This window comes from Malus domestica, chromosome 02 (genome assembly GCF_042453785.1).
Source record: "Malus domestica chromosome 02, GDT2T_hap1".
NCBI classification, from domain to species: Eukaryota; Viridiplantae; Streptophyta; class Magnoliopsida; order Rosales; family Rosaceae; genus Malus; species Malus domestica.
This window is the reverse complement of record NC_091662.1, coordinates 20,090,395-20,114,890: the sequence shown is the minus strand read 5'-3', so window position 1 is coordinate 20,114,890 and position 24,496 is coordinate 20,090,395. Positions and strand designations below refer to the sequence as shown.

Here is a 24,496-nt window from a genome sequence, read left to right as displayed (position 1 = left end):
CTCTTCCAAAAGTGGACCTCTCCATGAACTTTCCGTGACTTCATGTTTTTAGTACAATCCTTGTACCAACATCATTAAACATTGTGCCAAAAAACATAAGGTGATGGAGAGTCCTACTTTGAGAGGGTCTCCTTAGCATTTCTCTTAGTATCAATATGACTAACTTCGCCAACAATCATTCTAAGTGTTTTGTATGAAAAACATTATAGATTAATATATAAGTGTTTGTTTAGTAAATTTTTTTAGCTTTTTAATTGTAACTTTGTTGTTTGAGGATGCCCCCCATTCATACAAATCTCTGGCTTCGTCCCTGATAGTTGAGGTAATTTTTTGTACTTTACCCTAATAATTAATATAAAAAGGAGTTCAATCATGGCCAGTACTAGTTCAAAAAAGATCTAACACAAACATGAGCCAAAACATTAACCAAAACATGAAAAACCTCTCAAAAGTCTATTAAGAACTGGTGGAAATTTTTGCTGCTAATCATTTACGTTCGCCACCGATTCCTCCACTACATGTTGTAGCCTTCACTCCAACATTGGTATTTATGACCCTAAATGTAAAAAGAAAAAAAGAAAAAGGAAAACAGAACACTTTATACATGAGTCATTTGGATGAATTTCTTTTAAGTACCTGGAACTGATTATTGTGAGACATTGGATGACTTGTATGTCCTATTTGAGTATTTTGTACAATTTGAGAGTCTTGAGTTTCAAAATACATTAGCAACAATAATTAGTTTTAACAAAGAAAAAAAATCAATCACATGCAAGACATTCATGTCATACCTTCATAACAATGTTGTCTTGTGCTTCAGATGTACCTACTTTAGAATTGGGTGCACGAATTTTATGCAGGTTTCATCAAATTCTATTGGTTGCAAATCCAAAAAAGCATGCAGGAAAAAAAACAACAAAATAGAGTATTAATTCAATTATACAAGTTAAAAAGAAAAATATTATACAAAATTTGCTTGCATACCTTCACTTTCTTCCCTCTTCGATTATTGTTTCCATGAGGTTTCTTTTGCTTTTCACTATTCTTTCTTCTTCTTACTCCTTGTTTTCTTCGTAACTGTTAACTCCAACTGAGATATCCTCATTTTAAATGGTGGCGATCTTTACTTCGAACTGCTATTGGAGTAAGAATGCGTTGACTTGGATTTGGAATCGAAACAATATCATTCTCAATGTTCCTATCAATAGGTGACTCTAGAACGGGTTTATCAGTACCCTTACAAACGGACCCGGCTTCTCTGCCCTCCCAGTTCTCATACACTTCCATCCCCTCCTATTTTGTGCGGTCACGGTTAAACTACGTCAATATTTTATATTAGGGTAAATTACATAGTAGCCCCTCAGGTTTGAGGTCTATTGCAATCTTATACAACATCTTTAAAACATTTCACTTTCATACCTCAAGTACTATTTTATTTCAATTTCATACAATTGTTAGATTTTCCATCCATGGATCTGTTAAATGCTGACGTGGCTGCCACATATATGACGCGTGGCTGCCAAATGTCTGCCACGTGGCAAATAAAATAATTTTTTAATTTTTACCCAAAAAAAAAACATATCTACCACTTTTTTTTTTCTCTTTCTTCTTCTTCTCTTTCTCTTTCTTCTTCTTCTGGGTTCGGACCTTTTTTTTTTTTTTTCTTCTTCTTCTCCCTCCTCTTTCTTCTTCTCTTCTTCTTCTTCCTCCTTCTTCTTCTGGGTTCGGTCCCTTTTTTTTTTTTTTTTTTTCTTCTTCTTCTTCTTCCTCATCCTCCTGCTCTTTCTTCTTCTCTTCTTCTTCTTCCTCCTTCTTCTGGGTTCGGTCCCTTTTTTTTTTTTTTTTTTTTTTCTTCTTCTTCTTCTTCTTCCTCATCCTCCTGCTCTTTCTTCTTCTCTTCTTCTTCTTCCTCCTTCTTCTGGGTTCGGTCCCTTTTTTTTTTTTTTTTTTTTCTTCTTCTTCTTCTTCTTCCTCATCCTCCTCCTCTTTCTTCTTCTCTTCTTCTTCTTCCTCCTTTTTCTGGGTTCGGTCCCTCTTTTTTTTTTTTTTTTTTCTTCTTCTTCTTCTTCTTCTTCTTCCTCCTCCTCCTCCTCCTCTTTCTTCTTCTTCCTCCTTCTTCTGGGTTCGGACCCCTTTTTTTTTTTTTTTTTTTTCTTCTTCTTCTTCTTCTTCTTTCTCCTCCCTCCTCTTTCTTCTTCTCTTCTTCTTCTGGGTTCGGTCCCTTTCTTTCTTTTTTTTTCTTCTTCCAATTTCAGGTTTTTTAAAAAAAATTAAAAAATTATTTTATTTGCCACATGGCAGACATTTGGCAGCCACGTGTCATATATGTGGCAGCTACATCAGCATTTAACAGATCCATGGATGGAAAATCTAACAGTTGTATGAAATTGAAATAAAATAGTACTTGAGGTATGAAAGTGAAATGTTTTAAAGATGTTGTATAAGATTGCAATAGACCTCAAACCTGAGGGGCTACTATGTAATTTACCCTTTATATTAATTTTTTTTATAGAGATAATAAGACAAAAAATAATAGTGATATAAAATATTGATGTAGCTTAACCGTGACCGTACAAATAGAAGGGGATGAGAGTGTATGAGAACTGGGAGGGCAGAGAAGCCAAGTCCCTTACAAACAGCACTATGTTTGAGCATTTCTCATTTTAAGTTGTGCATCCAAACCATCGCAGTCCTGCACTTACCGTCAGAATCATATGCTACATCCTTAATCTCATTAAAAGTCTTTTGCATCTTATTACATCGTTGGGCTTCAAGTGCAGTGTTCCAATCATCACAACCAATTTGAACCCTTGTGTGACATCTCTTTACATCCTTCATCTTCGCATGATATATTTTTCTGGAATCAAGTCAATGTCGTGGCGAAGCAAAACATATATTGCATGCCGAAATAGTATGCCTTTAAACTAGGTCTGGTAATTCCTGACACGACCCGATAACCCTACACGACACGATACAAAATTAACAGGTGTTCGGATCGACACAAAATTAAGATAACAGGTTGGTTCGGGTATACACATGTGTAACACGATACACGATAAGCAAAATATTAATTTATTAATTTTATAACCCTAAAAAAATACTATAATAATTATATATATATATTAAATTAAATTTAAAAAATTGGTAACCATTGAATTGGCTGAGATTTAATCTCAGCCGTCCATTGTGCATTAGGTTGGAGGCTATAAAAAGTGTTGATATTATATTTGAAATTGACATGATGCATGATTCTTATTACGTTTTCATTTTTATTTTTTATGATGTAGGATTTTGATAATAATTATGATGGTTCAAGTTCGATTGGAAAAAATGAATTGCAGAAGTATTTGGAGGATAACATAATAAATAGAAAAGTAGACATAGATGTTCTTTCTTGGTGGCAAATGGAGCGTTTTCATTATCCGATACTTTCTCAGTTAGCACGAGATGTGTTAACAATTCTCATTTCAACTGTTGCATCAAAATCTGCATTTAGTATTGGGGGTAGAGTACTAAATTAGTATCGTAGTTCATTGTTACCAGAAACAGTTCAAGCTTTATTGTGCACACGAGATTGGCTATATAGAAAAGCAAGAAATATATTTTTATATGGTATAGTACTATTGTTTTATTTCTTTTCATAATTATTTTGGTAAACTTCTCATAATTTGAATGGTTTTTACTGTTTGGTTTTTCTATACTTAGTTTATGCGGAAGAGAGTTTTGACGTGGAAAACTTTACTGAAAACATCATCAACATAACTCTTGAAGGCAATAGATAAAGCCAAAGTTCCAATACAATTTCCTCATGATAATCGATGAAAATTGAGGATTTTGTAAAAGGAATAACATGCAAGCTTTGAGTTCCATTGGTAAGGTTTAAACTTTTGAGAAAGGCTTCACAACCTTGAAAACAAAAACTCTTTCATTTTGCATATCCTTGCACATTTAATATTTTGTAATAGACTAATAGTGTATGGATGTTTTTTTATTAGGCTCTTATTTTCGAGTGTAGATGTAGTACTTAAACGACAAATGTGTTTTAATGTTTTGAAGTAATATTTATGTGGCAATGTGTGGTATGTACAAATTTAAGAAGAAAAAAAAATTTCTTAACGGGGTCATAACGGGTCGGGTCACTTTACCCAAGTGACCCGACCTGTTAAGATAACAGGTATGACACGACACGACCCGTTAAGATAACATGTGTTTCACGAAAACGATACGAGCATGATAGACACGATCCGTTTGCCAGGCCTACTCTAAACTCAAACCTGTGACAATTGCACCTAACTTCATATTTGTCAAGCCAAACCTTGAAATAAACTCTTTTTATTTTTTTATTTTTTTATTTTTATCCTCATTCACAATAACCTCTCAGATATTTGGTACTCTAAAGTTGTACCATTCACTTTATCTGAAACAGTGTCACAATATGTTCTACCTATTGATTCATCATGGAATTCTTTGAACTTGGAAAAGTGTACACCTCCTGAGCTTGTTTCTCCATTTTATAATGAGTTGCATAATTTAAAAACAATGGATGACAACTTAAAATCCTCCTGCTTCTTTTTTTCTACCTTAACTTTCAATGCATTCTCATATTGTTCCACAAGCTGTTTCATCGTAGTCTTCAAATTTACGTGGCCGTCAAACAAGGCATTCATACTTTCACTTCATTGCGTGGTAGACATACTAGCCCAAAAACTGTCCTTCACAAAACATGGCACCCAACGTTGCCTCTCCTTGTAAAGTCCAGCCAACCATTCATTATTCTGTAGTTGATTTTTCTCAATTGTCTCATCCCAACATTCAACAAACTCAATATGATCCAATGAGTCATAAACAATGTTTTCCAAGGCACACATAATAGATTGATATTGCTTTAGTTTGTTCAACTTACTTGGAAACTTATTCATTATGTGCCACAAGACCAACGATGTCTAGTATATGGGAAAACAATTGAAATAAATTTTTGCATTATCTTGACCAGTTTCTGCACATGCCAATATCATGTACTGGAGTTACCCGTTAGTTAAGTCTGCTCTTTTTATTGACGATGAAATTGTATGGTTAGAGAATCTTCATGATCTTATTCACGACCTCATCAACCAGAATTTAATGTAATTCTTTTGAATTCAATAAAATACCGAGCTTTCGTCAAAAAAAAAAAAAATTTAATTTTACACCAGATTTATCTAAAAGTTAAATGTTTAAAGAATTAGAATTACATTTTCTATTTTTATTAAACCCCTATCTCTGTCTCTCTCTGTGGTTCGAAGCTTCGATCATCCCATCGTTACATATCAGTCTATCGACACCTCCTTCCCTTTTTCCATTTCCCCAGACGCATTCGATCATCGTCACCGTATCCAAACCCTCAACTCCTCAATCCTCTCCGGTTACCGATGGATCCGCTTCTTCCCATTGCGGCGCTCTCGATTCTCATCGGCGCTGTCATCGCCCTCGCCTTCTTCGGAAGCTACTTCCGAAAACGGAGCTCCGAAATCCAGTCCATTTCCAAGCCGGAGCTCCAGTCGGACCAAAAAAAGCACCAATCAAAGCCTCACCAGACTAAGAAGTCTCACGCCAGACCACACTCTCACGCCTCTGACAAGGTAACACGGAAACAAATCCTTTCTTTCTGGAAGTATCCGTGTTGAATTTTGTGTTTGGATGCCGAGAAAATGTGTGATTTTCCGTATGCTTGAGTTGCATGGTACTCATTCAACCTCATTGCATAGGGAATGCTTGAATTTGTAATGCTTTAGGTTCAGAGGTAATGAGTTTGATTTTGATATTGATTTATTGGATCATGGAATGTAGGATCAAAACAAGAAACATCATCCGTTGGATGTGAATACTTTGAAAGGCCATGGAGATGCGGTCACTGACCTATGTTTCTCCTCCGACGGGCGGAGTTTGGCAACAGGTTGGCTATAATTCACTTTTATTCCGAGCTTAATGCGTCAGATATTTTTTCTTTAGAGGAGCAATTAGAATGGAATCCAGACTTCAATATTAGATACTTGATTGGCGTTTGTTCGATGTGTTACAATTGCGTATGGTCTGCTTTTTGGATGATTTAGAATCGTGTATACTGTGGCCGATGATTTTGATTTTGACATGTTTGATGTTTATATTTCAATTGCTCATGCTTTCTTACTCTTACAAACAGCTTGTGCGGATGGAGTGCTTAGGGTATTCAAGTTGGATGACGCTTCGAGTAAAAGTTTCAAGTATGAATTTCAAGTACCATTGGTGCATTACCACTTACCAGAAGCGTCAGTTATGCTCATGAGTTAACCTGCTTTGCATTTCTCAAATTCTGTAACATTTTGAACAGGTTTCTGAGAATTAGTTTGCCTCCCGGAGCTGGTCATCCTGTAGCAGTTTCATTTTCGGATGATGGATTGTCAATAGTTGTGGCTTCTCAAAGTCTGACCGGTTCTTCTTTGTACATGTATGGTGGGGTGGAAAAACCCAAACCTTCTGAGGAAGCTAGGCAGCAACCCAAGCTTCCTTTGCCTGAAGTCAAGTGGGGCCATCACAAAGTTCACGATAAATTAGGTATTCTCACCCTATCTGGGACCACAGCAAGTTATGGCACTGCTGATGGGAGTACAATTGTTGCTTCATGTTCAGAAGGTATCTTCTTTTTGTCTTATCCTGCATTAGAATTTGAGCGTGCATTTTCATTTAACATTTTCTAACTTCATATTACCTAATGACATAAATAACTGTATTGAAACAGTAATGTTTTGGGCTTGTAACTTTCTGTACACTGTAGGGTCGTATCTATAGTGGTTGTAGGATTCTTGTCGGAATTATGATTATGATCCCAATATGAATACTGGTTCTTTCTCCAGAGTTTCCCTTGATAGAGTGTATATACCTAGTGGTTCTAATTTGTTATGTTACCTATAGGAACTGACATCAAACTTTGGCATGGTACAACCGGCAAGATTTTGGGGCATGTTGACACAAATCAGTTGAAAAACACCATGGCTGCTATATCACCAAATGGGCGTTTCCTTGCTGCAGCAGCGTTTACTGCAGATGTGAAGGTAATTATCTCTAATTTATCCATTGGCCAGGGGATGTGAAAATCCCCCAGCAATATGGCGTATTTAAAGAAGTCCCTTGTTTTAAGAGTTTACTTAAGTTTCATATTAAGGATTGGCATTATGTTCAATTATGGTCTACAGATCCAATTCTTCATTCAATTTCCCTCTTTGGAAAAGTATAAATAAAACATTTACATTGACCACAGTGGAAGGGATACACATGCTAATTGCAACATGTAGTCCTATGTGTGAGCATGTGCAAAGGAGTGATTTTCTGCCACATGCAGATCTTTATAAAGTCCATGTGTTAGGTTGATGTGGCCAATTATCCTCGTCATATGTGGGTTAACCAAATAAGTACCGTGCAAATTTAAAGTCCGTTATCATACTTGTGTCTGGTTCATTAACTTTATGGATACCATAATCAATTTCGTTGTTTAATTGGCATGTTAGAGGAACAAGATGCTTTATGGCCTATATTATAGTTGTTTTAACATCACATATTTTCTTTGCAGGTGTGGGAGATCGTCTATTCAAAGGATGGTTCAGTCAAGGAGGTCACAAAAGCCATGCAACTTAAGGGCCATAAGGTTACTTATATATTCTTATGTACAATGATGTTACATAATATGATTTCATGCGTGTCTTCACGAAGCCTCTCTATCACCTCCATTAATTTTTTTGAAAATTAATTGAGATCAAATTCAAGGTTTAGCCTTGGCCGGAATAAGAAAAAAGAAATTCAATGCTTAGTAGTCTTTATCATCTATTTCTTCAGTGGTGTGTATTTTTATGTTTTCTTTTGAAGATTACAATTATGATGCAAATTGTGGTCTAGGATAAATGTTAAGAGTTTATTTTTGGCTATTCGCTCCCAATATGGCTTCCCGCAGTCCCATAAACTGTGCAAGAAAGCTACTTGTGAAGTGCAAATAACAATTTCCTCTTTTTTTAATCAATGATATCATTTGAATTCTTTTTAACTGTAAATTTTTTATTTACTTTTTGGGTTTTTGTCAGAAATTCTTTTTGCTAATACTTGAATTGTATATGCTATATCTCATTTACATCTGGTTGTTTTCAGAGTGCAGTGACTTGGTTATGCTTTACTCCGAACTCAGAACAAATGATCACAGCGTCCAAAGATGGTTCAATAAGAATTTGGAATATCAATGGTATGTATGACTGGTATTCTGTTCTTTGTATATGTCATCTTTGTCATGTACAGCAGCTAATATTCAAAAACAGCCCCCTCCCTCCAAGCCAATGTATTAAAAGCGTGAGGCGTGGGCGAGGCGTCCGAGGGGAAGCCCGGCCTAGGCGTGAGGCGAAGCCTCATGGAACCTAAAATATAAATATATATTATATGTAAGTATATTTATAACAATATAATACTTTGTAAAAACAAATATAACTATAACTAAATCAAAGATAATATCTTCTTTATTACTAAGTCTAGTTGTACTTGGAAACTATGTCATATAGTGTCAAAATGTTATAATTATTTATTTTATTGTAAGCAATTACAGAGAACTTCAAGGAAAATAAGGTTGAATGGTCACAATTATAGGAAAATTTCAAGCAAAATAAAGGCTTAATGTTGCAATTATAAGTAATTTAAAAGGAAATAAAGGCTGAGTGGAGTATTTATAGGGTATTTAAAATGATATAAAGCAATAATTATGAGAATTTAAGGAAAATGAAGGGTTGAGTGGAGTATTTATAGGGTATTTAAAATGAAATAAATGGGGTGGAGTATTTATAGGGTATTTAAAATGAAATAAATGACGAAAATAAAGAGTTGACTGGAGTATTTATAGGTATTTAAAGACAACAACAACAACAACAACAACAACAACAACAAAGCCTTTTCCCACTAAGTGGGGTCGGCTATATGAATCCTAGAACGCCATTGCGCTCGGTTTTGTGTCATGTCCTCCGTTAGATCCAAGTACTCTAAGTCTTTTCTTAGAGTCTCTTCCAAAGTTGTCCTAGGTCTTCCTCTACCCCTTCGGCCCTGAACCTCTGTCCCGTAGTCACATCTTCGAACCGGAGCGTCAGTCGGCCTTCTTTGCACATGTTCAAAATCACCGGAGCCGATTTTCTCTCATATTTCCTACAATTTCGGCTACTCCTACTTTACCTCGGATATCCTCATTCCCAATCTTATCCTTTCTCGTGTGCCCACACATCCCACGAAGCATCCTCATCTCCGCTACACCCATTTTGTGTACGTGTTGATGCTTCACCACCCAACATTCTGTGCCATACAACATCGCTAGCCTTATTGCCGTCCTATAAAATTTTCCCTTGAGCTTCAGTGGCCTACGACGGTCACACAACACGCCGGATGCACTCTTTCCATCCAGCTCGTATTCTATGGTTGAGATCTCCATCTAATTCTCCGTTCTCTTGCAAGATAGATCCTAGGTAGCGAAAACGATCGCTTTTTGTGATCTTCGCTAGATTGCTCCGGTCATTAGTGTGGATAAGTATATAAATGGATAGAGATAGGAAAGCAAACACAAGATGTACGTGGTTCACCCAGATTGGCTACGTCCACGGAATAGAAGAGTTCTCATTAATTGTGAAGGGTTTACACAAGTACATAGGTTCAAGCTCTCATTTAGTGAGTACAAGTGAATGATTTAGTACAAATGACATTAGGAAATATTGTGGGAGAATGATCTCGTAATCACGAAACTTCTAAGTATCGGAGTGTGGTGTCGTCTTGACTTGCCTTATCTGTCTCATAGGTAGATGTGGCATCTTCTCTGGAAGTACTCTTCCTCCATTCAGGGGTGGTATCTTTAACTGGTGGAGATGCACAAGGTAATGTATCAATTTCACTTGAAGCTTACTTGTAGTTTCAGGCTTGGTCAAGCGCGATACAAACCATGTAGTAGGAGTCCCCCAAGTCGCCGAGCTAGGGGGTCTGCTGAAAGAGGTGACAGACAAGGTAAGCAATCAGAGCTCCGACTGATTGTTCACCTTCTCCCCATCTTGCAGCAGCATGAAGGATAAAGAGAAGAAAAATGAGAAGAGATGATATGAGATACTTTTGCTTTTGAAGAAGTAACTTTCCACAGGCTTATTCTTGAACTGAGCTGGAGGGTTTTCTGGTTTCCTCCAGAGTATAAGGCCGACTGAAGAATTTGAGGGTCAAAACAAGTCCATCAAATCTAGAGTACGTTCCACCCTGCTGATATGAGATACTTTTGCTTTTGACAGAGTAATGAATGTATCGGCACGTGTGCTGTTACGCTTGTCTCCACATGCTTCCTTGTATCCTTCGCACTTGCCCTATCTGTTCCTCAAGCAGATGCGGAATCTTCCCTGGAAACATAAGATGTTGAAGATGAGTACTCGAGAGCAATGCCAGGTAAGTAATCAGGTAAGGGGTTCCAGGCAGTCAGTTCCTGGCTGGAAGCTTGATTCCAAGTGCTGACTGATTGCTCTCTTTCTCCTTGTCTTGCAGGTAAAAACAAGGCCAAAAGAAAAGACAGGGAAAAAGCATGATATGAGATACTCTTGCTTTTAACCCTGATGATATGAGATATTCTTGCTCTAGTATAGCTTGTTTGCAGAGGTATTATCGGGGGGAAAGAAAGCTGAATATTTCGAAAGGCTTCGTTGGGAGTGCCCTCTCAGATATGATGAAGGGTTGAGCATTTTTGCAGGTCTGCCTGTCCGTTGGGGATGGAGGTCGACATATATAGGAGTCTCCCTAACAACAAGTAGTAATGCTATTCCTTTACCCTGCTTGGTCATAGCACGGTAGTGGGAGCTGCCAGTTTCACATGTTTTAACTCTGTCAGAGCACTTTGAAAAAGTGGTCTGTGGTATCTGGCTCTCGAGATTCGGAGAACGATGCCTCTTCGATTTTTGAGAAAGCAATCATGATGGGGGTATGACTCTCGAGATTCGGAGAGCAGTGTCTCTTCGATTTTTGAGGAAGTAATCATGTTGGGAGTCTGGCTCTCGAGATTCGGAGGACGGTGCCTCTTCGATTTTGGAGCAAGCAATCTTGTTGGGAGTGTTGTCTCGAATGTGAGTAAAGGTTGGGCATGTTTGCTAGTCTACCTTGCCACGAAGCACAAAGGTTGACACACAGGGACTTTCCAATTATCCAGCAATGGTACTGTTCCTTTACCCTCTCTTCGATTTTGAGAAAGTAGTCATGTTGGGAGTCTGGCTCTCGAGATTCGGAGGACGGTGCCTCTTCGATTTTGGAGCAAGCAATCTTATTGGGAGTGTTTTCTCGAATGTGAGTAAAGGTTGGGCATGTTTGCTAGTCTACCTTGCCACGAAGCACAGAGGTTGACACACAGGGACTTTCCAATTATCCAGCAGTGGTACTGTTCCTTTACAGTTGTGGGTAATAATATGGTAGCTAGACCTTCAAAATTTATGTGTTTAAACTTTTGTTAGTGCTGTTTCTTTGCTATTCTTTTACCTTTCTTGGTCAGAGCGATGTAGTGGGAGCTGCAAGCTTCACGTGCTCAACTTTGGCAGAGAACTTTGGCAAAGTTATTTGTGGTACCCATGAGCTATTGTTGCGTGTGGGAAGTGGGTGATTGAACAGTAAGATTCATGTGCTTTCTACTTCACCAGAAGTCTTCGACAGAATGCCCATAATTTCTGCAAAGCTGAGTGTGCGTGTGACAGGTGCTGACAAGGCTAGAAAAGTAGGTGCCTTTTCGATTTCTGAGATCGGCCCTCGTGGTCTCTGAGCAGCCCAGCTTTTGAGAAAGCGAGCGCCTCTTCGATTGATTCGGAGAACGATGCCTCATCGATTTTTGAGAAAGCAATCATGCTGGGGGTCTGGCTCTCGAGATTCGGGGAGCAGTGTCTCTTCGATTTTTGAGAAAGTAATCATGTTGGGAGTCTGGCTCTCGAGATTCGGAGGGCGGTGCCTCTTCGATTTTGGAGCAAGCAATCTTGTTGGGAGTGTTTTCTCGAATGTGAGTAAAGGTTGGGCATGTTTGCTAGTCTACCTTGCCACGAAGCACAGAGGTTGACACACAGGGACTTTCCAATTATCCAGCAATGGTACTGTTCCTTTACCCTCTCTTCGATTTTTAAGAAAGTAGTCATGTTGGGAGTCTGGCTCTCGAGATTCGGAGGACGGTGCCTCTTCGATTTTGGAGCAAGCAATCTTATTGGGAGTGTTTTCTCGAATGTGAGTAAAGGTTGGGCATGTTTGCTAGTCTACCTTGCCACGAAGCACAGAGGTTGACACACAGGGACTTTCCAATTATCCAGCAGTGGTACTGTTCCTTTACCCTTGTGGGTAATAATATGGTAGCTAGACCGTCAAAATTTATGGGTCTAAACTTTGTTAGTGCTATTTCTTTGCTATTCTTTTACCCTTCTTGGTCAGAGCGATGTAGTGGGAGCTGCAAGCTTCACGTGCTCAACTTTGGCAGAGAACTTTGGCAAAGTTATTTGTGGTACCCATGAGCTATTGTTGCGTATGGGAAGTGGGTGATTGAACAGTAAGATTCATGTGTTTTCTACTTCCCCAGAAGTCTTTGACAGAATGCCCATAATTTCCGCAAAACTGAGTGTGCGTGTGACAGGTGCTGACAAGGCTGGAAAAGGCTGGAAAAGTAGGTGCCTCTTCGATTTCTAAGATCGGCCCTCGTGGTCTCTGGGGAGCCCAGCTTTTGAGAAAGCGAGCGCCTCTTCGATTTTTGAGATCGGCCTTCGTGGTATTTGAGCAGCCCAACTTTTGAGAAAGCAAACGCCTCTTCGATTTCTGAGATCAACCCTCGTGATCTCTAAGCAGCCCAGCTTTTGAGAAAGCAAACGCCTCTTCGATTTCTGAGCAGACGCCTCTTCGATTTCTGAAGCTTCGTCGAGTGCAGATTTTTATAGGGGCTGGCATTAAGTTCCAAAGCACACTTGAATCTCCACCAGTAGAAGCTTCATTCTTGCACTTCTAAGATCTTGATTTGTCCGACCTCTTCTCTCTTCAACACCTTTGAAAATGTCTGGCCCCTCCGACCGTCGTTTTGACTTGAACCTTGTTGAAGAGGCAGCCCCGCCTTCTCCAGACAACATATGGCGCCCATCCTTCGTCTCCCCTACTGGTCCTCTTACCGTTGGGGATTCCGTGATGAAGAATGATATGACCGCTGCGGTGGTGGCCAGGAACCTTCTCACTCCCAAAGATAACAGACTACTTTCCAAACGGTCTGATGAGTTAGCTGTTAAGGATTCGCTGGCTCTCAGTGTTCAGTGTGCAGGTTCTGTGTCTAATATGGCCCAACGCCTATTTGCTCGAACCCGCCAAGTTGAATCATTGGCGGCTGAAGTGATGAGTCTCAAACAGGAGATTAGAGGGCTCAAGCATGAGAATAAACAGTTGCACCGGCTCGCACATGACTATGCTACAAACATGAAGAGGAAGCTTGACCAGATGAAGGAAACTGATGGTCAGGTTTTACTTGATCATCAGAGATTTGTGGGTTTGTTCCAAAGGCATTTATTGCCTTCGTCTTCTGGGGCTGTACCGCGTAATGAAGCTCCAAATGATCAACCTCTGATGCCTCCTCCTTCTAGGGTTCTGTCCAGTACTGAGGCTCCAAATGATCCCCCTTCGGTGCCTTCTCTTTCTGGGGCTCTATCGACTGCTGAGACTTCTCCTAAGCAACCTTTGTGAAGGCTCCCTCTTGTGTGCTTATTTTGACTCATGTATATGTACATATTTGTAGCTTATCGGGGATATCAATAAATAAGCTTTCCTTCATTTCAACGTATTGTGTTAAATACACCAAAGCCTTCTTCGCTAAGTTCTTTGAATTTTCTTTTGTTAAAGCTTGTATGTTGAAGCTTTCTGAGTGGAGCATGTAGGTTGGGGTAGTGTTCCCTTAATTTCCCGAGTGAGGAAAACTTCTCGGTTGGAGACTTGGAAAATCCAAGTCACTGAGTGGGATCGGCTATATGAATCTTAGAACGCCATTGTGCTCGATCCTGTGTCATGTCCTTCGTTAGATCCAAGTACTCTAAGTCTTTTCTTAGAGTCTCTTCCAAAGTTTTCCTAGGTCTTCCTCTACCCCTTCGGCCCTGAACCTCTGTCCCATAGTCGCATCTTCTAATCGGAACGTCAGTAGGCCTTCTTTGCACATGTCCAAACCACCGTAACCGATTTTCTCTCATCTTTCCTTCAATTTCGGCTACTCCTACTTTACCCCGGATATCCTCATTCCTAATCTTATCATTTCTCGTGTGCCCACACATCCAACGAAGCATCCTCATCTCCGCTACACCCATTTTGTGTACGTGTTGATGTTTCACCGCCCAACATTCTGTGCCATACAGCATCGCCGGCCTTATTGCCGTCCTATAAAATTTTCCCTTGAGCTTCAGTGGCATACGGCGGTCACACAACACGCCGGATGCACTCTTCCACTTCATCCATCCAGCTTGTATTCTATGGTTGAGATCTCCATCTAATTCTCCGTTCTTTTGCAAGATAGATCCTAGGTAACGAAAACGGTCGCTCTTTGGTATTTCTTGATCTCCGATCCTCACCCCTAACTCGTTTTGGCCTCCATTTGCACTGAACTTGCACTCCATATATTCTGTCTTTGATCGGCTTAGGCGAAGACCTTTAGATTCCAACACTTCTCTCTAAAGGTTAAGCTTTGCATTTACCCCTTCCTGAGTTTCATCTATCAACACTATATCGTCTGCGAAAAGCATACACCAAGGAATATCATCTTGAATATGTCGTGTTAACTCATCCATTACCAACGCAAAAAGGTAAGGACTTAAGGATGAGCCTTGATGTAATCCTACAGTTATGGGAAAGCTTTCGGTTTGTCCTTCATGAGTTCTTACGGCAGTCTTTGCTCCTTCATACATATCCTTTATAGCTTGGATATATGCTACTCGTACTCCTTTCTTCTCTAAAATCCTCCAAAGAATGTCTCTTGGGACCCTATCATACGCTTTTTCCAAATCTATAAAGACCATGTGTAAATCCTTTTTCCCATCTCTATATCTTTCCATCAATCTTCGTAAGAGATAGATTGCCTCCATGGTTGAGCGCCCTGGCATGAACCCGAATTGGTTGTCCGAAACCCGTGTCTCTTGCCTCAATCTATGCTCAATGACTCTCTCCCAGAGCTTCATTGTATGACTCATTAGCTTAATACCCCTATAGTTCATGCAATTTTGTACGTCGCCCTTATTCTTGTAGATAGGCACCAAAGTGCTCATTCGCCACTCATTTGGCATCTTCTTCGTTTTCAAAATCCTATTGAAAAGGTCAGTGAGCCATGTTATACCTGTCTCTCCCAAAAGTTTCCACACTTCGATTGGTATATCGTCTGGGCCTATTGCTTTTTTATGCTTCATCTTCTTCAAAGCTACAACCACTTCTTCCTTCCGGATTCGACGATAAAAAGAGTAGTTTCTACACTCTTCTGAGTTACTCAACTCCCCTAAAGAAGCACTCACTTCATGTCCTTCATTGAAAAGATTATGAAAATAACCTCTCCATCTGTCTTTAACCGCGTTCTCTGTAGCAAGAACCTTTCCATCCTCATCCTTGATGCACCTCACTTGGTTTAGGTCCCTTGTCTTCTTTTCCCTTGCTCTAGATAGTTTATAGATATCCAACTCTCCTTCTTTGGTATTTAGTCGTTTATACATATCGTCGTAAGCCGCTAACTTAGCTTCTCTGACAGCTTTCTTCGCCTCTTGCTTCGCTTTTCTATACCTTTCACCATTTTCATCAGTCCTCTCCTTGTATAAGGCTTTACAACATTCCTTCTTAGCCTTCACCTTTGTTTGTACCTCCTCATTCCACCACCAAGATTCCTTTTGGTGTGGGGCAAAGCCCTTGGACTCTCCTAATACCTCTTTTGCTACTTTTCGGATACAACTAGCCATGGAATCCCACATTTGGCTAGCTTCCCCCTCTCTATCCCACACACATTGGGTGATTACCTTATCTTTGAAAATGGCTTGTTTTTCTTCTTTTAGATTCCACCATCTAGTCCTTGGGCACTTCCAAGTCTTGTTCTTTTGTCTTACTCTTTTGATATGTACATCCATCACCAACAAGCGATGTTGATTAGCCACGCTCTCTCCTGGTATAACTTTGCAATCCTTACAAGTTATACGATCCCCTTTCCTCATTAGAAGAAAATCTATTTGTGTTTTTGACGACCCACTCTTGTAGGTGATCACATGTTCTTCTCTCTTCTTAAAGAAGGTGTTGGCTAAGAAGAGATCATATGCCATTGCAAAATCCAAGATAGCTTCCCCATCCTCGTTTCTCTCCCCAAAACCATGGCCACCATGAAAACCTCCATAGTTGCCTGTCTCCCTGCCCACGTGTCCATTTAAATCTCCTCCTATAAATAACTTCTCCGTCTGAGCAATTCCTTGCACCAAGTCTCCAAGATCTTCCCAAAATTTCTCCTTCGAACTCGTATCCAACCCTACTTGAGGTGCGTACGCACTAATCACATTGATAAGTTCTTGTCCTATTACAATCTTGATTGCCATGATTCTATCTCCTACCCTCTTGACATCTACAACATCTTGTACCAAGGTCTTGTCCACGATGATGCCAACACCGTTTCTCGTTCTATTTGTGCCCGAATACCAAAGTTTAAACCCTGAGTTTTCTAGATCCTTTGCCTTACTACCAACCCACTTAGTTTCTTGTAGGCACATAATATTTATCCTTCTCCTCACCATAACTTCCACTACTTCCATAGATTTTCCCGTTAAGGTTCCTATATTCCACGTTCCTAAACGCATTTTGCTCTCTTGAACTCTACCCTTCTGTCCTAGCTTCTTCACCCTCCCCCGTCTAATAGGATCAAAGTACTTCTTTTGTGTGTCCCGGGTAAAGTTGATAGGAGCATATGCTCCCAAACAACTTTGAGTGAAGTCGTTCGAAAAGAAGTTTCTATGGCCCCCTTGCTCATTTAACACTGCATCCGGGTGCCGATGGAGATACAGCGACCCTTGCTCACTTATCACTGTGCTCAGGCCACACAGCGCGCCACTTACGGGTGACGCCCTAGCTTTGGCGCGATTTTGTTCTGGATTCATTTTCATAAGGATTCGACGTGATCATGGAGTGCCGGCTGTCGACTACCTGACGCCCTCCCCCTCCTCCTTTATCCGGGCTTGGGACCGGCCATGTAAGACATAGGCGGAGTTTTATAGGTATTTAAAGACAAAAATTAAAAAACAAACTCAGCCTAAAAAACCCTAGCATCATCTCCATCTCCTTCTCCTTCGCCAGTTTCTTGGTCTGCAACTCAAAAACAGCCCTGCAACTAAAAGAAATCCAGATTTCTGCAACCTAAAAAAGAAAAAGGGACGTCCAATTGACGCCCAGTTGACGCCTAGGCGCTCCTCGACAAGCCTAGGCGAGTATTTCTTAGTTTGACACATGAAGTATGTGTCAACTATCATATAAACATGTAATACAACATGCCATAGCAAGTCAACAACAACAACAAAACCTTTTCCCACTAAGTGGGGTCGGTTATATGAATCCTAGAATGCCATTGCGCTTGGTTCTGTGTCATGTCTTCCGCTAGATCCAAGTACTTTTAAGTCTTTTCTTAAGAGTCTTTTCCAAAGTCTTTTTAGGTCTTCCTATAGGCCTTCAGCCTGGACCTCTGTCTCGTAGTCGCATCTTCTAACTATGGCGTCAGTAGGTCTTCATTGCACATGTCCAAACCACTGTAACCGATTTTCTCTCGTCTTTCCTTTAATTTCGGCTACTCCTACTTTACCTCAGATATCCTCATTCTTAATCTTATCCTTTCTCGTGTGCCCACACATTTAACGAAGCATCCTCATCTCCACTACACTCATTTTATATACATGTTGATACTTTACCGTCTAACATTCTGTGCCATACAGCATCGCCTACCTTATTGCTTCCTATAAAATTTTCCCTTGAGTTTGAGTGGCATACGACGATCACACAACACGCAGGATGCACTCTTCCACTTCATCCATCCAACTTGTATTCTATGGTTGAGGTCTTCATTTAATTCTCCGTTCTTTTGCAAGAAAGATCCTAGGTAGCAAAAACGGTCACTCTTTGGTACTTCATGGTCTTCGATCCTCACCCCAAACTCATTTGGGCTTCCATTTGCACTGAACTTGCACTCCATATATTCTGTCTTTGACCGACTTAGGTGAAAACCTTTAGATTCTAACACTTATCTCCAAAGGTTAAGCTTTGCATTTACCCCTTCCTGAGTTTTATCTATTAACACTATATCGTCTGCGAAAAGCATACACTAAGGAATATCATCTTGAATATGTCCCGTTAACTCATCCATTACCAATGCAAAAAGGTAAAGACTTAAAGATGAGCCTTGATGTAACACTACAGTTATGAGAAAGCTTTCGGTTTGTCCTTCATGAGTTCTTACGACAATCTTTGCTCCATCATACATATCCTTTATAGCTTGGATATATGCTACGTGTACTCCTTTCTTCTCTAAAATCCTCCAAAAAATGTCTCTTAGGATCCTATCATACACTTTGTCCGAGACCCGTGTCTCTTGCCTCAATCTATGCTCAATGACTCTCAGAGCTTCATTGTATAACTCATTAGCTTAATACTCCTATAGTTCATCCAATTTTGTATGTCGCCCTTATTCTTGTCGATAGACATCAATGTGCCTTCCGCCACTCATTTGGCACAATCAGAACATCTCAAGTTTTGTGGATCTTTCTATCAATTCTTTGAGTTGGAATTTTGATTTCAGGAGAAATTTGAATGAGGTGGAGATAGAAGAGGCGGCTAGATTATTACAGAAAGTAGAAAATGTTCGCTTGTCTCAATCATGATTGGATAACAGAAGGTGGAAACTGGACTTATCAGGATTGTTCACTTGCAAATCCTATCGCTCTTTGTTGAGCAACAATGGGATTGTGCAACATTTTCCACCCTCTTCTCAAATTTGGAAATCAAAAGTTCCTCCGAAGGTCAAAGTTCTTGTGTGGCTAGTGGCTAATGGGAAGCTCAACACTTATGATCAAATTCAAAGGAGAAGCCCTTTTATTTGTTTATCTCCCCATTGGTGCAGTTTGTGTAAAGCTAAGGAGGAGAGTGTTAACCACATTTTTCTCTAGTGTTCTTAGTGGAAATTGTTTCAGGAGGTTGAGTTAGTTGGGTCATTCCAAAGGGTTGTCTCGAGCTTCTAAGCACCAATTTTGAGGCTCTAGGAATTGGGAGGAAAGCTAAAACTTTGTGGGGTTGTCTGGTGTCGGCAGTTTTTTGGAACATTTGGTTGGAGCGTAACAAAAGAATTTTTGAGGATTATACTAGTGTGGGGGTAGTAGATCTATGGGGAAGAGTAAGATATTGGGGAGCCCTCTGGGCTTCAGTTTCGAATGATTTTAAGAATTACTCTCTCTCACATTTTGTGGGATATGTTAGCAGCTGTAAAGTGATTTTGGTTGAGGTTTTGCTACTTGTAATCAGAACCTCTTGAGAGATTTTCTTGTTTTGTTCTTGGTGGATTTCTTATCCACTTTTGTGTAATTCCACTTTTCTATTTTAATAGTTTCTTCTAAAAAAAAATCCTATTGAAAAGGTCTGTGAGCCATGCTATATCCGTCTCTCCCAAGACTTTCCACACTTCGATCAGTATATCATCTGGGTCCACTGCTTTTCTATGCTTCATGTTTTTCAAATACAACCACTTCTTCCTTCCTAATTCGGCAGTAAAAAGAGTAGTTTCTACACTGTTCTGAGTTACTCAATTCCCCCAAAGAAATACTCCTTTCATGTCCTTCATTGAAAAGATTATGAAAATAACCTCTCCATCTGTCTTTAACCGTGTTCTCTGTGGCAAGAACCTTTCCATTCTCATCCTTGATGCACCTCACTTGGTTTAGGTCCCTTGTCTTCTTTTCCCTTGCTTTAGCTAGTTTATAGATATCCAACTCTCCTTTGGTATCTAGTTTCTTATAAATATCGTCAAAAGCCGCTAGCTTAGCTTCTCTCACAGCTTTCTTCGCCTCCTGCTTCGCTATTTTATACCTTTCACCATTTTCATCGGTCCTATCCTTGTATAAGGCTTTACAACATTCCTTCTTAGCCTTAACCTTTGTTTGTACCTCCTCATTCAACCACAAAGATTCATTTTGGTGTGGAGCAAAGCCCTTGGACTTTCCTAATACCCTTTTTGCTACTTTTTGGATACAACTAGCTATGGAATCCCACATTTGGCTAGCTTCCCCCTCTCTACCCGCATTGGGTAATTATTTTCTCTTTGAAAATAGCTTGTTTTTCTTCTTTTAGATTCCACCATCTAGTCTTTGGGCACTTCAAGGTCTTGTTCTTTTTTCTCTCTTTTGATATGTACATTCATCACCAACAAACGATGTTGATTAGCCAAGCTCTCTCCTGGTATAACTTTGCAATCCTTACAATTTATATGATCTCCCTTCCTCATTAGAAGAAAATCTATTTGTATTTTTGACGACCCACTCTTGTAGGTGATCACATGTTCTATCTTCTTAAAGAAGTGTTGGCTAATAAGAGATCATATGCTGTTGCAAAATTCAAGATGGCTTCCCCATCCTCGTTTCTCTCCCCAAAACCATGGCTTCCCCATCCTCATTTCTCCCCAAAACCATGGCCACCATGAAAACCTCCATAGTTGTTTGTCTCCTTGCCCATGTGTCCATTTAAATCTCCTCCTATAAATAACTTCTCCGTTTGAGCGTTTCCTTGCCCCAAGTCGCCAAGATCTTTCCAAAATTTCTCCCTCAAACTCGTATCCAACCCTACTTGAGGTGTGTACGCACTAATCACACTGATGAGTTCTTGTCCTATTACAATCTTGATTGCCATAATTCTATCTCCTACCCTCTTGACATCTACAACATCTTGTGTCACGGTCTTGTCAACGACGATGCCAACACCATTTCTCGTTCTATTTGTGCCTGAATACTGAAGTTTAAAACGTGAGTTTTCTAGATCCTTTGCTTTAAGACCAACCCACTTAGTTTTTTGTAGGCACATAATACTTATCCTTCTCCTCACCATAACTTCCACTACTTCCATAGATTTTCCCGTTAAGGTTCCTATATTCCACGTTCCTAAACGCATTCTACTCACTTGAACACTACCCTCCTATCCTGGCTTCTTTACCCTCCCCCGTCTAATAAGATCAAAGTACTTCTTTTGCGTGTCATGTGTAAAGTTGATAGGAGCAGATGCTTCCAAACAACTTTGATAGCAAGTCAAAGAACAAAAAATATTAAGTCATGTTTTTGCCCCTGCCTCTTGTCCATATGCTCGGGTCAAGAGAACAGACATTCATTCATGTTTCCTAAATATGGTCATTTAATTTGAATTTTAAAATATTGTGGAAAATTTATTTCTTCTCATCAGGAGGTGAACCATGCTTTCATTTAGGGTCATAATTCCCTTTCTTGTTTGTTTCTGTTGTGTATATACCAAGTTGGAAACAAAATAAAGTGTATTTACACCAGTTATAATTTTTTCTCTCAATAAAAGAATCTGATAACTACCAGTCTACCATGTATGTGAAACTGTGTGCATGTTGTATAAAACAATATATCCTATGCATTGGGGGTCAGTTGTCTCTTATGGTTTTAGGATCGAAACAATCTTCTGTTGAATGGAATTATTCATGTTGTTCAAAAATGTCCGAATGGGGTTCTTTGTATCTGATAACTTGCGTTGGTACTTTTAATTTGGCATACTGACCCTCGTTGTGTGTTCTCTCAAAGTTCGATTTCATATGGATGAGGATCCAAAAACTCTGAAGGTGTTTCCAATTCCACTTGATTTGGGCAGTGCTGCTGTTCACTATGATCGCCTTAGTTTATCTCCAGATGGAAAAATTTTGGCAGCAACCCATGGTTCGACACTACAATGGTTATGCATTGAAACTGGAAAGGTTTTGGACACAGCTGACAAAGCCCATGAAGGTACGCTTGAGTTTATATGAAGTTCTTTTTATTCTTCATTTTATCATTTATGTGTACCTCGGTGGTTCTCCAATATCATGTTATCTAGTTTCAAAAAGAAATTTAGCATCTATTTCTACAGCCAAATCTATGATGCTGTTATGGCCATGCCAACATTCTTGTTCAGTTGATAAAAAAGAATGAATTTTATCGTCTAGGTTAAATGTTTGATTGATCACCACGTATAAGAAATTGTTCTGCTCTTAACAAGTACCATGTGCTCGGTAAGGCAAATGTTTAATAAATAATGAAGATTCAAGTCGATCGTACATGTTACTTAGGATCAGATGAGGAGGCAAATGATTTCTTTCATCTTAACTGCTATACAAAGTTTGGTGGAGCTTCGGATTGTTATCCCAGAGATGTTTCAAGTTGTGAATCTTCTTTAATCTGTCTTCTCCATGCAGGTGACATCACAGGCATTTCGTGGGCACCCAAGCCAATTCCAATGGGTAAATCACTAGTCTTGAATATTTAAAGTTGTCTTGCAGTTAGTTTTTGTCTTTACCGCTCCACTGTTGACAACGTTGGCAGAATAAGAGCATAATAGTGTACCTGGGTAGAGAAGTCTTTCTAACCTGAACAACTTTTCCATAACCAAACCCCTGGTGCTTCCAGCTCCGTGTGAATATGCTTCGGCATAATCTGTTTCTTTACAGCATCAGGGTCAATTTAAAGTCTAATTGGCCATTGTCTGAAAAGAATTTCGTTCATACAAATTTGTAAATATATGCCACCCAAGTTGCTCAATAGAATTGTTGACCAAATACTTGACATATTGAGAAGTGAATAGGCGAGGAGATTGGATTACAAGACGACCGAATTTAATACAATTTAGCTGGAATTAGCCCTTGGGTAAACGTAAATCAGGATCTATTTTCCTCCAAACACTTGATGTGTTTTATTGCTTTTAGTTGTCGCGTCTAATATATTAATGTTGTATCATCCTTCTCTTTGTAGGTGATGAGAAAGTGTTGGTTTTGGCCACATCAAGTGTCGATAAGAAGGTAAAATTCTGGGTTGCTCCATCTGTTCCTGCATCGTAAAGGGATTTTGGAGATGCGTAATGATCTCATGCATTGGCATGAATGAATTCCTCATCTGACGTGGTTTGCCAATATGCGCGAGAAATGTTTCATATGTTCTAGGCCAAGTAGTTTTAACAACTTCATGTTATGAAAGCTACTTCACTGCAGTTGAAAGGTAGAGCGGTACTTGTTAGAGCATTTGCATTGAGAAAGCAAATGTTTTGTTTCACCCGCTTAGTCAGATTTTACGGAGATATTGATGATTATAATTTGATTTACACGTAACTGGACTAGCCTATCGCTCTTCGTGTTCAGAAAGTGCTTTCAAACATTGAGTTCAACTTTCTTTACATTCCCCCGCCCCTGTAAACTTTAGTTGAAATTTAGAAGTTTCATGATAAAAATTTAAAAGCATTCGATGTAAGACTGATAAAGCTATAAACGTTCCATAGAAAAATGGCACCAATAACAAACAAAAGCAAAAAAACAAAAAAAAAACTAGCTCACTCGTATTGACAATTCACAACTTTCATGGAGTCAACTATGAAATTTGACACCATATATTATAAATCTTAAATTTATATTTAACTGTCGATTGTCGTTTATGCTATGTTTTTTAACCGCATTCGTTTTTCAAAATTCTTTTTAGAAAACATGATCGTTTAGCTGATGCATAAAAATAAACGATTCAGATCGTTCATATCATTTTCCGATGTTTACGGTTAACTGAAATATGAGTTTATGCTATATAGTTTCTAAAGATTTTATAAACTTCGAGCAATATTTTTAATAAGGTAAGAAATTTGAATATGATATTAACGATCTGAATCATTCATTGTTTTGTATGCGCTAAAAGATCATGTTTTTAAAAAATAAAATTTGAAAAAACCAAATTCAGTGAGAAGAATGGAGCTTAAAATTAAAAGACAATCAATGTTAAATTTTAATCTATATTTATGAGATTATGGTGATGAATTTCGGAGTTGATATCTTCACAAAAGTTGTAGAGCTTGTCATTACGAGAGTTTATATTCTTGAAAAAATAATCATAACATCACCTATTATAAGTAAGTTCTGTCCCTTTTCTAAAATAAATCAAAACTTATCTTCGTACAAAATGAAATCTTGTAATTTGGCTGTTTGTATAATTGTTCTTTCTTGGAAGCAGAACAAAAGAAGGTGGAAAGAAGCAAAGAAAACGAAAATGTTTTATTAGATCATCTCCAATTATTGAGTTAAAACTTAAAATTTTTAACTCAAAAATAGTTTTTCTGCTTCAACCTTTTTGGGTTAAATTTTTAGAAAAACTAATGAAAAGAGTTTGAAAACTTTGAGTTTTAACGATAAGGACAAAATAAAGGGTAAAGTGAATAGTATTAGATTTGACTTTTTAGT

The 24,496-nt window shown here is 39.0% G+C and overlaps 1 protein-coding gene across 1 annotated transcript; it reads left to right on the top strand.

The window, feature by feature from the left end:
• The first annotated feature begins 4,905 nt into the window (after window positions 1–4,905).
• On the top strand, window positions 4,906–23,401 carry LOC103407217 (uncharacterized). The gene is made up of 10 exons (XM_029093077.2): window positions 4,906–5,618; window positions 5,827–5,932; window positions 6,179–6,239; window positions 6,347–6,648; window positions 6,928–7,067; window positions 7,583–7,657; window positions 8,152–8,242; window positions 21,834–22,034; window positions 22,481–22,525; window positions 23,034–23,401. The coding sequence occupies exons 1-10, from the start codon at window positions 5,409–5,411 to the stop codon at window positions 23,117–23,119; spliced, it is 1,317 nt and encodes a 438-aa protein (XP_028948910.1). The 5' UTR covers window positions 4,906–5,408; the 3' UTR covers window positions 23,120–23,401.
• The last annotated feature ends 1,095 nt before the right edge of the window (window positions 23,402–24,496 follow it).

Bases quoted from the DNA above. Each gene is read 5' to 3' on its own strand.
- LOC103407217 (XM_029093077.2), top strand. From the start codon at position 5,409: ATGGATCCGCTTCTTCCCATTGCGGCGCTCTCGATTCTCATCGGCGCT. The intron at 6,240-6,346 runs GTATGAATTTCA...CATTTTGAACAG, and splicing joins GCTTCGAGTAAAAGTTTCAA to GTTTCTGAGAATTAGTTTGC. The intron at 7,068-7,582 runs GTAATTATCTCT...TTTTCTTTGCAG, and splicing joins CGTTTACTGCAGATGTGAAG to GTGTGGGAGATCGTCTATTC.